This window comes from Onychostoma macrolepis, chromosome 06, assembly GCF_012432095.1.
Source record: "Onychostoma macrolepis isolate SWU-2019 chromosome 06, ASM1243209v1, whole genome shotgun sequence".
NCBI classification, from domain to species: Eukaryota; Metazoa; Chordata; class Actinopteri; order Cypriniformes; family Cyprinidae; genus Onychostoma; species Onychostoma macrolepis.
Genome location: NC_081160.1, coordinates 28,221,563 through 28,238,101, shown reverse-complemented (window position 1 = coordinate 28,238,101; position 16,539 = coordinate 28,221,563). Strand labels below are relative to the sequence as shown.

Sequence of the window (16,539 nt, the reverse complement as noted above, 5' to 3'; positions counted from 1 at the left end):
TGTACATGCAATGACCACTAAAGAAAATGATACTATTATGCAGCTTAATTAATTTTTTTATTATTATATATATATATATATTAGGTTATATAGCCTATTAACAAACGGTTATACTGTTGATAAGTTTAAATAAATAATATAATATAATAGAAAACTGTTATAATACATAATATAATAATATTATGAAGACATAAGAAAATATTTTAAATATAAAGGACATTTAAAATAAAATAAATACAGGAATAGAAAATCTAATACAAATATTTTAAAATAATATAAAATATTATGTATTTTTGCATAATTATTTCAAATCGATTGACCTTATATTTAAGATACATGGAATATTTGTACCTCAAACAGATAATTGACACAGCAAAAAGTTTAAAAGGTAAATGAAAATAGTGAAATATTTTTAACGTACTTACATTCTAAAAATATATAATTATTATTATGTTGATAATATAATTAAACCCACATATTTATAATAGTAATAATAATATAACTAAGTTTAAAGGAAACTAAAAATAGTGAAATATTTCAAAGAAATCTTGTTATTTGTGAACTACCTACATTTCTGTAAGTGCCAATGCTCTGATACATAAGACATGGATATGGACTTTGAGAATGTGTTTTTAGATTTTGCTTAATCATAATGTGTTGCACACAAATAATAATGAGAAGAAAAGTCTGTTCCTCAAACGCAGTAAAGTAATCCAACTGAATATATCTAAGAATTAACATGAATTACTTAATCCTCAGCCAAGTTTCTGGATCACATCGTACTCGCATCTATAGTTGAATTAGGGGAGTTAATTTATGCTCAGTTTGGCAGTTGAACACAAGCTCTTAGAGAGTCGTTTTACTTTCCTCAGCACAATTAAAGGTTCAGCAGGGACTCCCTGCCAAAGGAGACACATACCACAAGTGTCATATTTATATATATAGCCCCATCAGTTCAGGAGGAACTATCACCTGCTCCAAACAGATTCTCAATCCCTCTAAACTGCAGGCAGACATTTGCTCCATTATTTATTTTTACCTAAAACTAGAATAATTACGAAGTAACTTGTCCCAGATCACAAACCAATAAAGCTGTATGTTGATTACATAACATAAAAAAAATGAAAACAGATTTTGTATAACTTTATTATTAATAAAAAAGCTTAACATTTCCCTTTTGCACATTCACAAATCAACAAATAAAATGTTATTTTCAAGCATTCATTGTATGACAAAATAATAAAAGAAATAAGCTAAATATCAAGAACACCTAATGATTGGGTTAAATTACTTTTGTATATACTGAATTACAATGGTAAGTATGACATTGACATTGAAAGACTACATATCAATTAATTTATACAATTCATCTATGTGTGGTATATACAAGGATGTAAAGTACGTAAGCAGAATTTCACAACTTTCTTAGGGCCAGCCCAAGACTGTTGGCATTGTTCTTCAACCTAAACACCACTGCAAACCACACCAGACAGCATATCGTACTGTCTGACTCAAGTGTAGCATGTAGTTCCCCTCAAAGGCATTAATGCAAAGCCTGTGCTCCCTAGCAAGAGGACAACCAATTCAGCAAGTCCTTTTCAATTGGCAAAGAAGTCAAGAACTTCAACAGGACTAAATGAGACGTTTGGTCTCGCTGTGGATCACAGGCTCTATACAAGACAAAAAACAGCTATTCCACAACATTTAGAGCTAGTAATGCATTTCCATACATTGTAAAGGCCCTTCAGTGAGTTTAATAACATGTGACATTAGTTGAACTGTTTCCTTCTCCAATTAGTTCGAAATGACCGAAAGAAAACAAAAAAGTTTAAGACTCTGGTTTTACTTCGCAGTAAGGTATATTACAGACACTGGAAGAATCAATTTGGATGTTGTTCTCTGTGTAAACATCAATAGAAACTGCTTAGGACTGTAATTTTTTCAAGTTGTTTCAACTAGGGCAAAAGACACAGCAATTCTGAAAAAGTGCAATTTTATCCCCAAAGTATTGTTCCAAGTAATCCCTTTTTTCCATTTAACAAGCACGGTCTCTAAAGGAAAATATTGTTGTGTTAAAATTCATGGATTAACTACAATTACTGCAATAAGTCTATAAATCTCTCGGCTATTATTACTGACAGCACACATTTTGGAGGGGAAAAGTATTATTATTGCACTTGTGAATTCCTGAAAACATTACGGTGCATTGGCATCACTGCATATAAAATCACAAGATAAATGACGGCAAAAGAAACGCAAGACTTTGACGATGCCCATAATATTCATTCTGATTCGCTAAACACTCCTATACGCCAATATAATGTGTCAAAAGCATATGCGATAATATTTGTGACAAATTTTTTAAAGTACCATCATAAGACAAATTACAGAAGCCACATACTAATTTCTAAAAACAACAGAGATGGTGTCATGAGTTATACTGATGTGCATGTAGATGAATCACATTATAAGCACGTTTTATCCACTTTGTCATTGTGGGTATGCAGTTAAAAAAGCAAAATGTATTTACTCTATATTCACATACATGACAAAACTGTAAAAGATAATGTTCAATTTTGGTTGAATAAACCTCAGTGTAAATTCTACATGATGTATAGAAAAAGAGCCACTCAACCACATTATCTTAATGGTTTTGATCGAATAGTGTGTACATTAATCTAAATCTTTTAAATGTAAGTTTCACAGATTGTCAAAAAATAAGGTATTTTCTGCAATTCTTAAGACTTTTTCTCCCAAATTAAGTGTATTTCTTCAACAAAACTGACAGTAGAGCTCTTAAGAAAACATTTAGGCTCAAAAATTGAGTGACAGGAAAAAAATTAATCAAAGCAGAATATTTGGTATAGAGTAACTACTTTCTTTAGTTGTTTTTTTTTTTTTTTTTTCTAAATGACTTGTTCTTTCTGAACCAAGACTAGTTTCCAGATATGCTCCTTTTTTATCCCTGTCCAGATAGTAAAAGCATATTGGATGTGCAAACCAAAAGTTATTCAGTGAAAGAATGAGAAAGATGAAAAATGTTTATGAGACAATTAGGGCATCTGGCAAAGACCTCACAAAATCACTCAATCCAGTAAAAAATGTCATAAAATGGAACAGCAAGGGATCTGAAGAGACCAACTGCCAACCAACACAAATGGTTAAAATGCAATTTCAGAAAGTATTCGGACATAATGCACACTTCACAAAGTCTTGGACAAAAGCCTAAATCGCACCACTTCGTGTACAGAATTCTGGCATTTGGCTCATTTCTGATATGAAAAACATGTGAACAGTTGGAAAAGGTATCAAATCTAACACTTTGCATCTGCTATTCTTGTCAGCATTCTAGAAGACTGGCTAACTTTATCTCAAAGCGTGAAGACTGAACTTCTCAGATACCACGATAATGCACTGAAAGCGGTAACAACAGACATTTACCGGCAAACATAAGAGTCCATTCTAACTGTTTGTTAATCCAAGAACAGGCTGGATCTGTAGCTAAGAATCTGGCATCCCAGAATGTGGCTAATTGGAGCAAAGAATGTGTTACTACTGTTATCTCGACTTGCAAACTGATTAAATAAGCAGAAGGTTTTGCTGAACTCACACATGCCACCACCAGCATCACTGACCTCTTGATCTGCTACTACAAGATCCAACTCCTACTATGTCACAAAAAAGATTTGGCACATTCTTCATATATAACTTCATAAACTCATCTCAAAATAGGGCTGCTGGCCAAGGCTCAGACATCTCTTGCTGAATCCCAGAGTTATCTTCATTTATATTTTTAGTACTACCACTGATTTTAGTTGGGGTTTTTTTTTTCATATACAAAATATAGGAAAGACAGAAGTGCTCACAACCGGTCCTACGTAACAGAAATACAAACATATATTGATATTTATAATAGTAAATTTGTGTTTAAGTAAATCTCACGAAAACATGTCTGTGTCATTTTACCCTCATAATCATAATAAAAAAAGAGAGATAATGAGGTCTATTTTTAAGAGCATTTTGTTACATTACTTTCAGGACAATTAAGCACACTTTCATACTGCATTTATCATTAATGTAATACAGTTACATTAGTTACTGTTTTAGTTGAAATTAATTTTATACTGTTACACAATGAAAAACATCTTAATAGGCCTAAGAATGGACTTCTTCACTTTATGCAAAATATAATTTCCTATTTTTTCACTTAATTTGACTGACATGGGACCTGAATATGACAGCTTTCATGAGATTCACATTTTTTATCATATACATCAAAAATGTGCAAAAATAGTGAGACAAGAACGCCGCCGTGTTCCTTGCATTTGGAGTGCTGCAAATCTTAAAATGTACAGACAACAGCTTCACTTGGAAACTTCATAGAGTTTTGCAGAGGTTGTTGCACAGAGATGAGAATGAATGAGAGAGAAAGAGAGCAAGACAGGACAGTATCTGATTTGTTAAGCAGGTGCTTTCGTTGCTGTCTGATTCTGGGCAGTGATCTAGAACAGAAACGGATCCCCAAAGACATTTGAACGGGGGCTAAAGAGCAGGCAAGATAAGGTATAACAACTGTATGAGGGCATTTTCATCTTTTCTCAAGGAAGTGCATCGGGATTTAGACTATATATCTCATTCCATTCTTAACTGAACTTCTTTTTTGGCTCCAAAAGGAAGTTACGTATCTTCCCCTATGTCATCACATTCTTCATCTGCTATTATCCTTGGTCACTAATCGAAAATAAAACAAGAAGCTGGAGAGGATCTGGCCAAATTGTTTACGGCTGCGTCAACAGCAAGTGCGTTCCCTGGTCGACTCTGTTGGTTGGCGACGAAGTTTGAAACCCTTGACTGCAGACCCACCATCTGTGTCTATAACTGGGATCCTTTGACCTGTTAAGGAAATCAAAGAAAAAAAAACATAAAAAAACGATTTGGTTTCAGTTCCTGCACAAAAGTCACAAGCACAGTATCGTGCACCCGCAAGAACGCCTGTTCCTCAATGGGGCCACTGCCAAGCTCCATGGTAAAAGATCTGTATCCCCTGTAACTCAACCACTGCCCTGGGTCCAAGTGGCAAGAACAAGTATCCAACGAAGCACTATTCTCACCACCATCAGGATCAATTATAGATCATGCATTCATTATCATTTCAATAACAGATCATGTTGCAATAAACAGCATTTATTCAAACGAAACCTGCTTGATTAAGAAGCACAATAACAACTAAAATCACAGGGGTCTAAATGAGTGATTCTGGATTTCTACAGTCTTGTCAATTACATACTAGTTAGGATTTTACTCACTTATCTGAATGAAGATCTCATTGATGTTAATGGCATTTTTGGCACTGGTTTCTACAAATATGGCATGTATGGAGTCAGCGTAGTCCTTAGCATCCTTCTCTGACACCTCTCTGGAAAACAAAAGGACAGAGCAGCGGAAAATAGGTGAAATTAGAGAGGCGAGTAAAAAAAGAGCAGTAGCTTATTTTACAACACTAATACCACACTAATTAGTCATCGGTTTCATAAATGAACAAATCTAAGATGTTTAAAACTCTCAACAACACTGGCATGTCAGTGATATTCTGGAGATTTTCAACTACAAAGATTTAAACTGACACTGAACATGTGTGGGAGATTATCTGAGTGGGCAGAACCTTGTAAAGCTCATGTATTTTTTTGTGACGGTGCTGTTTAACCAGTACACGGCAGCATGTAGGATGTAAACTATTGTGTGCTGGTTCTCTGTGCACCTGTCACCTGATCACAGGTCCTGATCAGATTGCACCCGTGCACGTATCAGGCCAGTCACACTGACAGCGGATCAATTTTCCATTGACGCTTCGTTCTCTCTTAGATCAACTGCCCAGCTGGTGACGTTTTCTCAAAAAAGTCGAAAAAAGTCCTTGCCACCTTGCTACAGCGGAAGTTGTCATAGTTGGGTTAACTTCAAGAGCAGTGAATGGGAGAGTACCACAAATATACATTTTTTGCATTCCCATTTGCTTAAATAGCAAAAGAAAAACTCCACGATAGTGTTTTCATGACTTCAACAAATGTGAAAAAGAAAAAAAAATTACTCATGCAATAAAATATCTACCCCTGAGTCTAAGCAAAAGTAATGCTGTGGTAACACTTCAGTATAGGGACCAATTCTCAATATTAGTACTTATAAAGCACATAATCTGCATGACCATATTCTACATCCCTAATCCTACCCAATACATAAACTTAACAACTATTAATAAGCAGCAAATTAGATGTTTATTGAGGCAAAAGTCATAGTTAATGGTTTGTTAATAGCCAAAATTGGACCTTAAAATAAAGTTGCCTTTTTTTTTTAGTTATGCTTTTAATAGAGTATAATCTTAATTTGAAATAGTATTCAGATTTCTAGTTGGGGTAATGTTATCAGTAACTGTATTTTCATGATGACAGATTTTTTACCTCTTAAACTTGGATCAAAAAATTTTTAAGAAACAATAAAATCCATGTATAAAAGTAAATGATGGCTGTGGATCACTGAGAACAGGACCAGTTGTGCCAGAAAACGAAAAATATCTAAGCTTTATGTGCCAGACAGAACAATTGCAAGAATTTTCCCTGATATTTATTGCCTGAATGGCTTGCGGTGTGATCGCTATTCCTCAGATTCGATGTCTCGGTCTTTATGGTTTCGAAAAGTAAAATACAACCGCACTGACAGCCGACTAACACTGCCAAAGAAAGCAATGGTGAACCAAGACATATCATTGGACCTGTGGGAAGAGTGAAGCAATTTAAAGTGGAAAGATAAATTATAGACCGCTGAAGAGTGGATTTCTTTTTCATCACAAGTTATGCTTATGGTAACGGTACGTGTGTGAGCTTGTTTTCAATGAGTCGAGACAAGTTGACAGCAAATATGCGGGTCTTTTCCCGATGTCAAATTGAGTTGACAGCCACCGCGGGTGCATCCCTTGAAGCTGAATAGAGATGACAGGATGTGGAGTCTTTTGTGGCAAGGAACGGTGGAATTCACCTGGCATCGGAAAGATCGCATTTGTTGCCAGCGATAGCCACCACTATGTTGGGTGGTCCGTGCTGGCGAAGCTCCTTCACCCAGTTCTTCAACGTCTGGAATGAGTCCTGAGTGAAAGATGGGTGAGATTTTTAAGACAAGCAACACTGCTACATCATAAGGCTTTATGGTCATTATCTACTGACCCTCATGTTGCTCAAAACCTGCGTGGTAACGGTTCTTCCGTTGAACACAAAAGGAGTTACCTAGCCGACTGTCCAAGCTGCTCTTTTCCATTAATTGAACTTGAATGCAAACTAGCGGCTGTCGAGCACCATAAAATTAGTCTGTATGACTTGTGCATGATATATCAAAAGCCATATGATAGCCTTGTGCGAGGAACAGACTGACATTTAACCCACTATTCACTGAAAGTCTTACCTCAGCCCATAACTCCTTTAGTGTTCCATGGAAAAAAAAGATCTTGCATAGTTCAGGCGACATGAAGTTGAGTAGATGATGACAGAACTTTCATTTTTGGGTGAACTATCCCTTTAATAGCTTTACCAGCAGAAAGATTTGTGTAGTAATAATGAAGAAATATTTCAGTACCTCTTTAGTGATGTCATACACAATGATAGCCGCAGCAGAGCCTCTGTAGTACATGGGAGCCAGGGCACGAAACTAAGAGCGAAACAGATAACATGCAGATGTGAGGGAAAAATGATGGCTTGTACTTAAAAAAAACAAAAAAAAACAAGACTTAATCATCACTGATAACATCCCTTCTTAGGGCCCAAGCAGGGTGATCTCAACCTGCGTATGCTTATTATCAGAGCTTTGAAAGAATTTGTTCGCTTTGGCGGAGGTCTCCTTCGAGTTTCATGCCGAATTAAATGGACAACTGAAACACAAACAAACGCATGTTATTCCAACTTGTTCCGTTCAAACAGAACTCTAGGCGGTGGTTAGGGAAAACCACGGTGAAAAACCCTAGACGTGAGCCACTGTTAAAACCTAAAGGAGAATTGTGTTTCAGACGACCATGCCAAGGAGGCTTGAATTGAGGAACTGCATGGAAAGGCGTATCAACACATGTGGGAGCCATCAGGGGAAAGATGAGCGCGACGTGTCAGAAGAAGTTAGCGTTTAATCATTATAAAATAGCGTAGTTGGGTTGTTCGACCCCGGTCATCAAAAATAGACCAAAAAGGCTCTGATTAATAAAAACAAGCTGGATCCAGTATGCCATTCCTCTGTAAAAGAGGGGAAAAGTGCATTAGAAAGTGAATGATTAAGAGAGAGACAGGATAGGGAAAGTAGACATGGCAAGAAACCTTGGCAGTTTAGTTTTTTTTTTTTTCATACTTTCTTAAATTTAGGTGTGAGCTAGCCTGAGAAATAGTCTTCAAATCAAATACACAGTTAAGAAATGTATTTTTTTGGCAAAAGTTACAGTTTTGGCAAATTACTGAGATCTTTACAATTAATAGTTATGAGCTGCAAATTGGTGCACAGTAATAAATTTGTGCTCATTAACGTAATGTTTTATGAACTGCTAGTTTTCAATAAAAGTGAATAAAGCAATATGCGTGAACATACTGTACATCATTTACAAATAATATCTAAAACTAATTGGAACTTAAACCTGTAGTTCTTAACTGGTTTTGCTTATCATTGCATCAGTACGAAGTGAGATCACATTTATTAATAACTATTCTACAGATTCATTTGACACCATTCAAAGTTTATTATTTAATTCATGAAAACGCTGTATAAATACAATTTAAATTGGATTTAAGTTAAGAAAACAGATCGGAGCTCTGCTTAATCCATCTTTTTCGCCAATGAAATGAATAAATCAAGTTTGACTGACACGGTTTCTCACATTTATAGCTGTTTTTGGCAAAGTTCGCTGCACAAGGAAGAGGAAATGCTTCAGTTTAGATTTTGACTAAAATTGCAGGATGTCTCCTCAGACATATCCCAGGATTCCAGACTGTGTGGTCCCTCTCCAACTCTACTCCTGCGTTTTCTCTCATCCAATTTCCTCCAGTCACTACCTCTTCAAATTACTCTTGCCATCAAGTTGATTTGTCGTTTTTAAAGACCTCATGAAATCGCTTTGCTAGCTATATGCAATTTTTATTTTTGCTTCTATCTAACGAAAATAAGTTTTTGAAAAACTGGAGATTCTTTTTTAAAAGACGACTTCTATGCTTAACCAAGGCTGCAGTTATCTGATCAAAAATTAAGTAAAAACAGGAATATTGTGAAATATTGTTACAATTAAAATAACTTTCTATTTCAATATATTTAGAAATGTAATTTATTCCTGTGATGCAAAGCTGAATTTTCAGCATCATTACTCCAGTGTTCAGTGTCACATGATCCTTCAGAAATCATTCTAATATGCGGCAAGAAATGTCTTGTTTTCTTAATATTATCAATGTTGAAATTAGTTGTGCTTCTTAATATTTTTGTGCAAACCATAATGCATTTTCCCCCAGGATTCTTTGATGAACCGAAAGTTCAAATGAACAGCATTTACGTGCATTTTTTTGTCTTTTTTGTCACTTTTGATCAATTTAATGCACCCACAAAACCACTAAATCAAAAAGCAAAGAGTACAAAACAAGCCATGTTTCTACAACGCTGTTTGAAAAAGCAATGTGCCGGATAATTATCTAATCAAGCACTTGACAGCCAGTGAAAAGCCTGATCACAGCTCCCACTAGAGTACAGGAATCTGTGGACAAAACTGCCTTCTCTTCACAAAATCACAATAGAGCTTGAAGTTCGAAAAGAAAGACACTAAGAGGGAGGAAGGGAGAGAGAGAGAGATTCTGGCTTTGATTGCTCTTCTAAAAACCGCTATCTCTGACATGGCCTAGCATTTCATCCCATCAGGCTCTGGAGCATCCCGAACAAAGCAAAGTAAAGCAAACCTGACCTCTTTAACAACTCAAAGGCCATGATGATGAACTTACACCATATTTACCAGTGGGAATACATCAAAGCGCTAAACAGGACCAGATGAGGGTAAAGAGGCTAGATAAGTCAGACTTTCCCATATGCTCATTCTTTCGTATGGAGTAGGATCCAAACATTCAAGACCAATACTTCTATTTTGCATCTTTCTAATAATCAAAACAATTTGAGTGAAAAATTTGACTATAAGGGCATGTCTATCTTTTGTACAAAGGATTTAACATGCCAAATCCCACCAATTGTGTTACGTTTGACCTAAAAATAGTGCAAAACATGAATTTTCCAGTTAATTTTCTGAACTTTTGCGGTTTTAAAATCCAAAACCTTTTTATTTTGCTGCTTTACATGTATAAAAAAAGTCCTAGATCTTCGATGTAGTTGCATAAAAAGAGACAAGCAATTCCTTAACACTCGGTATGATACTATTTCTTCTAGCAGCTTGTGTGGGCCGCTTGGCATTCTACATTTAGCATCACATAACATCACAGACAAACATAAGAGGAGATCATATTCCAAACAGCCTCAAGACTGCCATCAAATCATGAGTGGTGATAAACATCTCAAACTATGAGATGACACCCATACACTTCAGCTGTCTTGCCTAACATAGTAGAGCGTTTTGGGAGAGAAGAGCGTAAAGATATAGAACGTATAGAAATACATGAAGAAGACCAGCCCCCTTCCAATATCATTAACCCCTCTCTCTCTCTCAAATACATGCATGCATACAAGAGAAGTGCATGCAATACTGCCCCCTGTCTGAAGTGAAAAGACACTGCAAAAACAGAAGTGAAAGAGTAAACATTGTGTTTAATGGCTGTCAGCTTGCGTATGTGTCACCCCAGTGTGTGTACTGATTGTTACTGTTTACCCTTTCTTGTCCTGCTGTGTCCCAGATGAGGAATTTGTGAAGCTCGTTTTGGTACTGCACAGTCTTCGTCATAAATGATGCTCTGAGAAAAATCGGCAAGATCAATAATAACATTAGGAATACAAATACAAATAAATAGGTTGGCATGGAATCTGAGACATCTGCTGATGATATTTCAGAAATTTTTACAATGCATTTAGATGCCAATAAGTCTCTCAGCTTTGTTTATTGTATTCTACCATATTTAAATCCAGACTGATCCCCTCCCAGAATCTAAGAAATAAATGAGGAAAATGTATAGATGTCATGTGGATCTACTTATAGATGGTTTTACAGGGTTTACAAGCGTCTTGCCAGGTGAAAATACACACAAAACAAACGCAAGACATGAAGAGTTCCATAATAAGAACTGCTTGTTGTTTGTCACTGTCTAAGCATTAAACTACCTATACCACCGTATGCCAAAAATGTGTTCATGCAGTCATAGTTGTTGAATTGTAAATGCATAATTTACAGCTATTATTGCAAATTAAAAACCTAATTAATTAATTGTAAATTGTTATTTTTTTAATTTATAAAAAAAACTATATTATCATCTTTTGTTGGCCAGCAGGGCACAAATCTAAATGACTTGCCTGACTGGGACAACAGAAAAATCTTTATTGTTGAGCCCTGAAATGTGTGTCAATTGGATTCACACTTATGTAACTCAATTAAAAGGGGTCACAGTTTAAATCTTTAACACACTGTGATGCAACATGTATTATACAATCAATGCTGTTTATTAAATCCCTTAACGCAATGTGAATCTCTATTACATTCAGACTTACCAGCACCAACAGGTCAGCTAGTGGAACTACTTCCAGATGCTGATTTACATTTTTTTAATTAAGATATTGAATTATTGTTACTACAATTATTATTAAAACAAATAATTCATCAAGTCATTTTTTGATACAGTGCTTCCAACACTAATCCTCTGGAAATTTCAACACACTATGTATCAATTTTGTTTGCTTAAAACAGCTTCCATTTCAGTGCATGTCACCACTTGCTGCGTTTGCTATGTGCCAATCCTTCAGAATTGCATGTAAGAAATCAGAAAAACCTGCATCACAGTCTGCTTGACCTTAGTGTGAGTGTGTTTTGAAGTAGGCTTACCCAATTGTGGGATTAATGTTGGGATCAAAACTATCCTCCACAAACCTCCACACGATACTTGACTTTCCAACCCCTGTATCCTAAGACACAATATCAAAATCAGTAACAAAATACACAAAACTATTAAACTTTGAATAAGATGAAAACTAAAAGACTTCCAAAATCACATGAATCGATATTTTATTCACAATAGAACATGGATAACAAATGTTTAAACTAAGAAATTTTACACTTTTATCCACTAAATGAGCTCGTTTCAAATTTGATGCCTGCTACAGGTCTCAAAAAAGTTGGCACGGGGGCAACAAAGGGCTGAAAAATCAAGAAATTTTGAAAAATTCAGCTGGGAGAACATCTAGCAACTAATTAAGTTAATAGACATCAGGTCTGTAACATGATTAGCTATAAAAGGGATGTCTTAGAGAGGCAGAGTCTATCAGAAGTAAAGATGGGCAGAGGCTCTCCAATCTGTGAAAGAGTGCGTAAAAAGATTGTGGAATACTTTAAAAACAACGTTCCTCAACGTCAAATTGCAAAGGCTTTGCAAATCTCATCATCTACAGTGCATAACATCATCAAAAGATTTTTGAGAAACTGGAGCAATCTCTGTGCATAAGAGACAAGGCCAAAGACCTTTGTTGGATGCCGTGGTCTTCAGGCCCTCAGACGACACTGCATCACTCATTGGCATGACTCTGTCATTGACATTACTAAATGGGCCCAGGAATAGGGCTGGGCGATATGAGCCAAAAATTCATATCTCGTTTCTTTTTTTGGCTGATTTGCGGTATATGGTGTATATATCTCGGTATTCTGTATTTGGATTAAACAAATAAAATGAATGTAAGCATGTAGGCATATAATATGTGCAAAAAGGGTTAAAATTACATTACATTCTAACATTGTAACATTGCAATCTTTAAACAAAAATAATGCTTTTAAAGCAGAAGTTAAATTTACTAAACTAAAAATTAAAATAATCAGAAAACACAGACTAGGCTAATGCCGATTTCACACTGCAGGATTTTCACCGTTGTTTTCACACTGCACGACTATCTGGGGTAGCATTCAGTCTCTGCCGTGTTCACACTGCACGATGGATCGGCGACAGGAGGTTACACACTGCATGACTTTACAACAGGAAGAATCGCAGACAGCTCTGTCTGGTCCGCAAACTACAGCCAAACGCACGCGAGAAGTGATAAGGTAATAACGCAAGATCACGCTGATATTATGGTCTATAAGTCCTCCCCGAACACACAATAAACAAAGATGACTTGTTAACAAACATAATTCTGCTGGGAAATTTTTATATACACAAATCTAAGTAGTCTACTTGGAAGTGAAACCAACGTGTTGTGCATTTTATAATGAGTTTATTTCTTATAGCCTATAAAAGCCCTCAAAGTGATGAAAATGCAATAAATCTCTGGTCCTTTATAGAAGAATATTATTTACAGGAAAAACCCTAGCCCATTCTTCATCTTCATGTAGCCTACCTGTTCTGTATATTCTAATGCAAAAATGTAGGCACGTTGTTTGTAAATGGCTAACCTTAGAACTCATTTACACAGCAGGATTGTGAATCACTTGACAGCTCCAGATATTTAGCATGCCAAATATTTCACGGGCGTCGGCGATCGCATCTTTGATAATTCACACTGCGCAATTGTCACTCGTGTGAACAAGCACCGGTTTGTCTCCGATTTCGGGCATTTGTCGGCGATTTATCAAAACCTGTCACGAGTGAAAAATCGTGCTAAAATCGTGCAGTGTGAACTTGGCATAATTGAGTATAAAGGCTATTTTGATTACCCCATTACACTTTACAGTTAGTGCTATCATACAAATACACTTACTTGTAGGTTTAAAATAAAGGTTATGCATTAAGGAAAACAGCACATCTCAGCATCTCGGTCAGTGGCACACGCATCCTTTCTGCATGAGCATCCATTAAAATACCATTATAAACCATTAGCTTTTTCCAGTAAAACCATTACAAAAGACCTTTTTGTAGTGTGTTTTGGGCATTTTTCCAATAGGATTTAACATCCCACCAATAGAATCCATCACATACCAGTAGACACCATTATTAAAACCAATACAATTCCCATTATAACCATTAAAACCATTACATTTTCTATTGTGTTTTGGGCAGGGTTCTATTGTTTTTTTCAGCAGGGTACCCAGGAATACTTCCAGAAACCACTGTCGGTAAACACAATCCACCGTGCCATCTGCTGATGCCAACTAAAGCTCTATCATGCAAAAAGGAAGCCTATGGGCCAAGGCTCATTTAAAATGGACTGTTTCAAAGTGGAAAAGTGTTCTATGGTCAGACAAGTTCAAATTTGACATTCTTGTTGGAAATCCACTATTCATGCTGAAAGTAGGGCTGGGCGATATATCTCATGCGATATGCATGCGCATCTCGTCAGTAAAGCTGGTTCCTTGATTAGCGGTAAATCTCCATCACATGTTTTCAAATGGAGCGGCATTTCATACACAGAGTCGTAGTTCACTGACAAGCTACGCAATATCGCGTTCATTATCGAAGGCGATTCATCTGCGATAATGAATGCGATATTGCGTAGCAGTATCAGTGATCTATGGTTCCGTGAATTAAATGCCGCTCCATTTGAAAACATGTGATGGAGATTTACCGCTAATCAAGGAACCAGCTTTACTGACGAGATGCGCATGCATATCGCATGCGATATATCGCCCAGCCCTAGCTGAAAGTTATATAAAGTTTTTAGAGCAACATATGCTCCCCTCCAGACGACGTGTATTTCAGCAGGACAATGCAAAACCACACACTGCAGCTATTACAACAGCATGGCTTCGAAAGTAGAAGAGTCCGGGTGCTGAATTGGCCTGCAGTCCAGATCTTTCATCTATAGAGAACATTTGGTGCATCATTAAATGAAAAATACGTCAAAGACGACCACGAACTCTTCAGCAGCTGGAAACCTATATCAGGCAAGAATGGGACCAAATTCCAAACTCATAACATCGATGCCCTGATGTCTTCAAACTGTTTTGAAAAGAAGAGGAGATGCTACACCATGGTAAACATGCCCCCGTCCCAACTATTTTGAGACCTGTAGCAGGCATCAAATTTGAAATGAGCTAATTTTGTGCATAGAATTGTAAAATTTCTCAGTTTAAACATTTGTTATGTTTTCTATATTCTATTGTGAATAAAATATTGGCTCGTGTGATTTGAAAGTCTTTTAGTTTTCATTTGAATCAAATTTAAAAAAACGTCCCAACATTTCCGGAATTCGGGGTTGTATATATATAGAACATAAGTAATGTCATTTGTGTCTTATTAAACACTTTTTAAATTTCTTTTGATGTGTTTTTCCAACTTCATGATGTTAGTTAAAAATGCACATATCTGTGTTTTGTACAAAGTTTTTGTCAAAAGTTTGGAATATAAGGTCAAAACCACATGTAAAATAAACCAATCGATATCACTACAAAAAATGGCTTCAGGTTAGGTATAAAACGTCAAATTGTGCCAAACGAAATCCTTATGCTAGAAGATTTGATTTGACAACACAACCTGACCTATACAAATATATCCAATGTATCTACTGAACAAAATGTAACTTCTCAAACTCTGTAAACATGTATCATCCACATCTGAATGGGTGGTTAAATACGTCATCAGCCCAGACATATTACTGTAACACTTTAAAAGAGATCGTCAAAGCTTGCACAATAGATTAAACCACTGGCACACTTTATTGCTATTTATAGCATGCAATAACATTTATGACAGAGCATAAACATAGTGATAAAACATTAAATATGAACCCAAACTGCAATCCACGTCGTAAAAAGCAAATATAAATCTTACCCCAAGAAGGCATACTTTCAACTCTCTTAGCGACATGTTGACCTCCAAACTAATGAAAACTTCCCAATCATTCCAAACAGTATCATAAAGCTGATCAGCAACTATTTCTATTTGACGTAAGCTAAAAAACAACACACACAGTCTCTCTCTCTCTCTAGACACTAGTGTCGGATATCCACTTTAGGACGGTATAAGAGGCTGATTTGAAATACTGACATAACGCGTATAGCTTATTATAGTATGAGAACTTAGATGTTATATTAATGATCGATTAGTTGCGATATTAGCTGCTCGCTGATCGCCATCTTGAACTCCGGTTGACGAGTCTAGTTATGGGAAGTCATTCCCGCGAATCGGTTCTTTCGAACAGTTCGTTTCATCGAACCGTTCAAAAACTGTTTCAGCAAAGTAACTAATTACGTCATCTCGTGTTGTTTGTCCTAACAAATAACAAGCATAAAAATAAAGCACATACGGCTGTTTATTATGTTTATTAGTATCAAAAGTGTTATTGTAATTTAATTTAATTTTTCCGGTTCATGATAATGGATAACTGAGTTTACAGAACACTTATACAAATAATACAATAATACAAATTAAGCACATTTACCCCTCAAATACTTTTTTTTACCCCTCACAATTA

General features: G+C 36.0%; 1 protein-coding gene across 1 annotated transcript; it reads right to left on the bottom strand.

Moving 5' to 3' along the window:
- Nucleotides 1-1,128: 1,128 nt before the first annotated feature.
- rab22a (RAB22A, member RAS oncogene family) lies at nt 1,129-16,240 on the bottom strand. Its single transcript, XM_058779373.1, has 7 exons — nt 15,897-16,240; nt 12,029-12,108; nt 10,868-10,949; nt 7,618-7,689; nt 7,027-7,133; nt 5,307-5,416; nt 1,129-4,893 (listed from the first exon to the last, which is right to left on the bottom strand). Exons 1-7 carry the CDS (start codon nt 15,930-15,932, stop codon nt 4,790-4,792), a joined length of 591 nt encoding a protein of 196 aa, XP_058635356.1. The 5' UTR covers nt 15,933-16,240; the 3' UTR covers nt 1,129-4,789.
- Between the last annotated feature and the right edge of the window lie 299 nt (nt 16,241-16,539).

Bases quoted from the DNA above. Each gene is read 5' to 3' on its own strand.
- rab22a (XM_058779373.1), bottom strand. From the start codon at position 15,932: ATGTCGCTAAGAGAGTTGAAAGTATGCCTTCTTGGG. The intron at 12,109-15,896 runs GTAAGATTTATA...ATTGTGTCTTAG, and splicing joins TGAAAGTATGCCTTCTTGGG to GATACAGGGGTTGGAAAGTC. The intron at 7,134-7,617 runs GTACTGAAATAT...TCTTTCACTCAG, and splicing joins TGTATGACATCACTAAAGAG to GACTCATTCCAGACGTTGAA.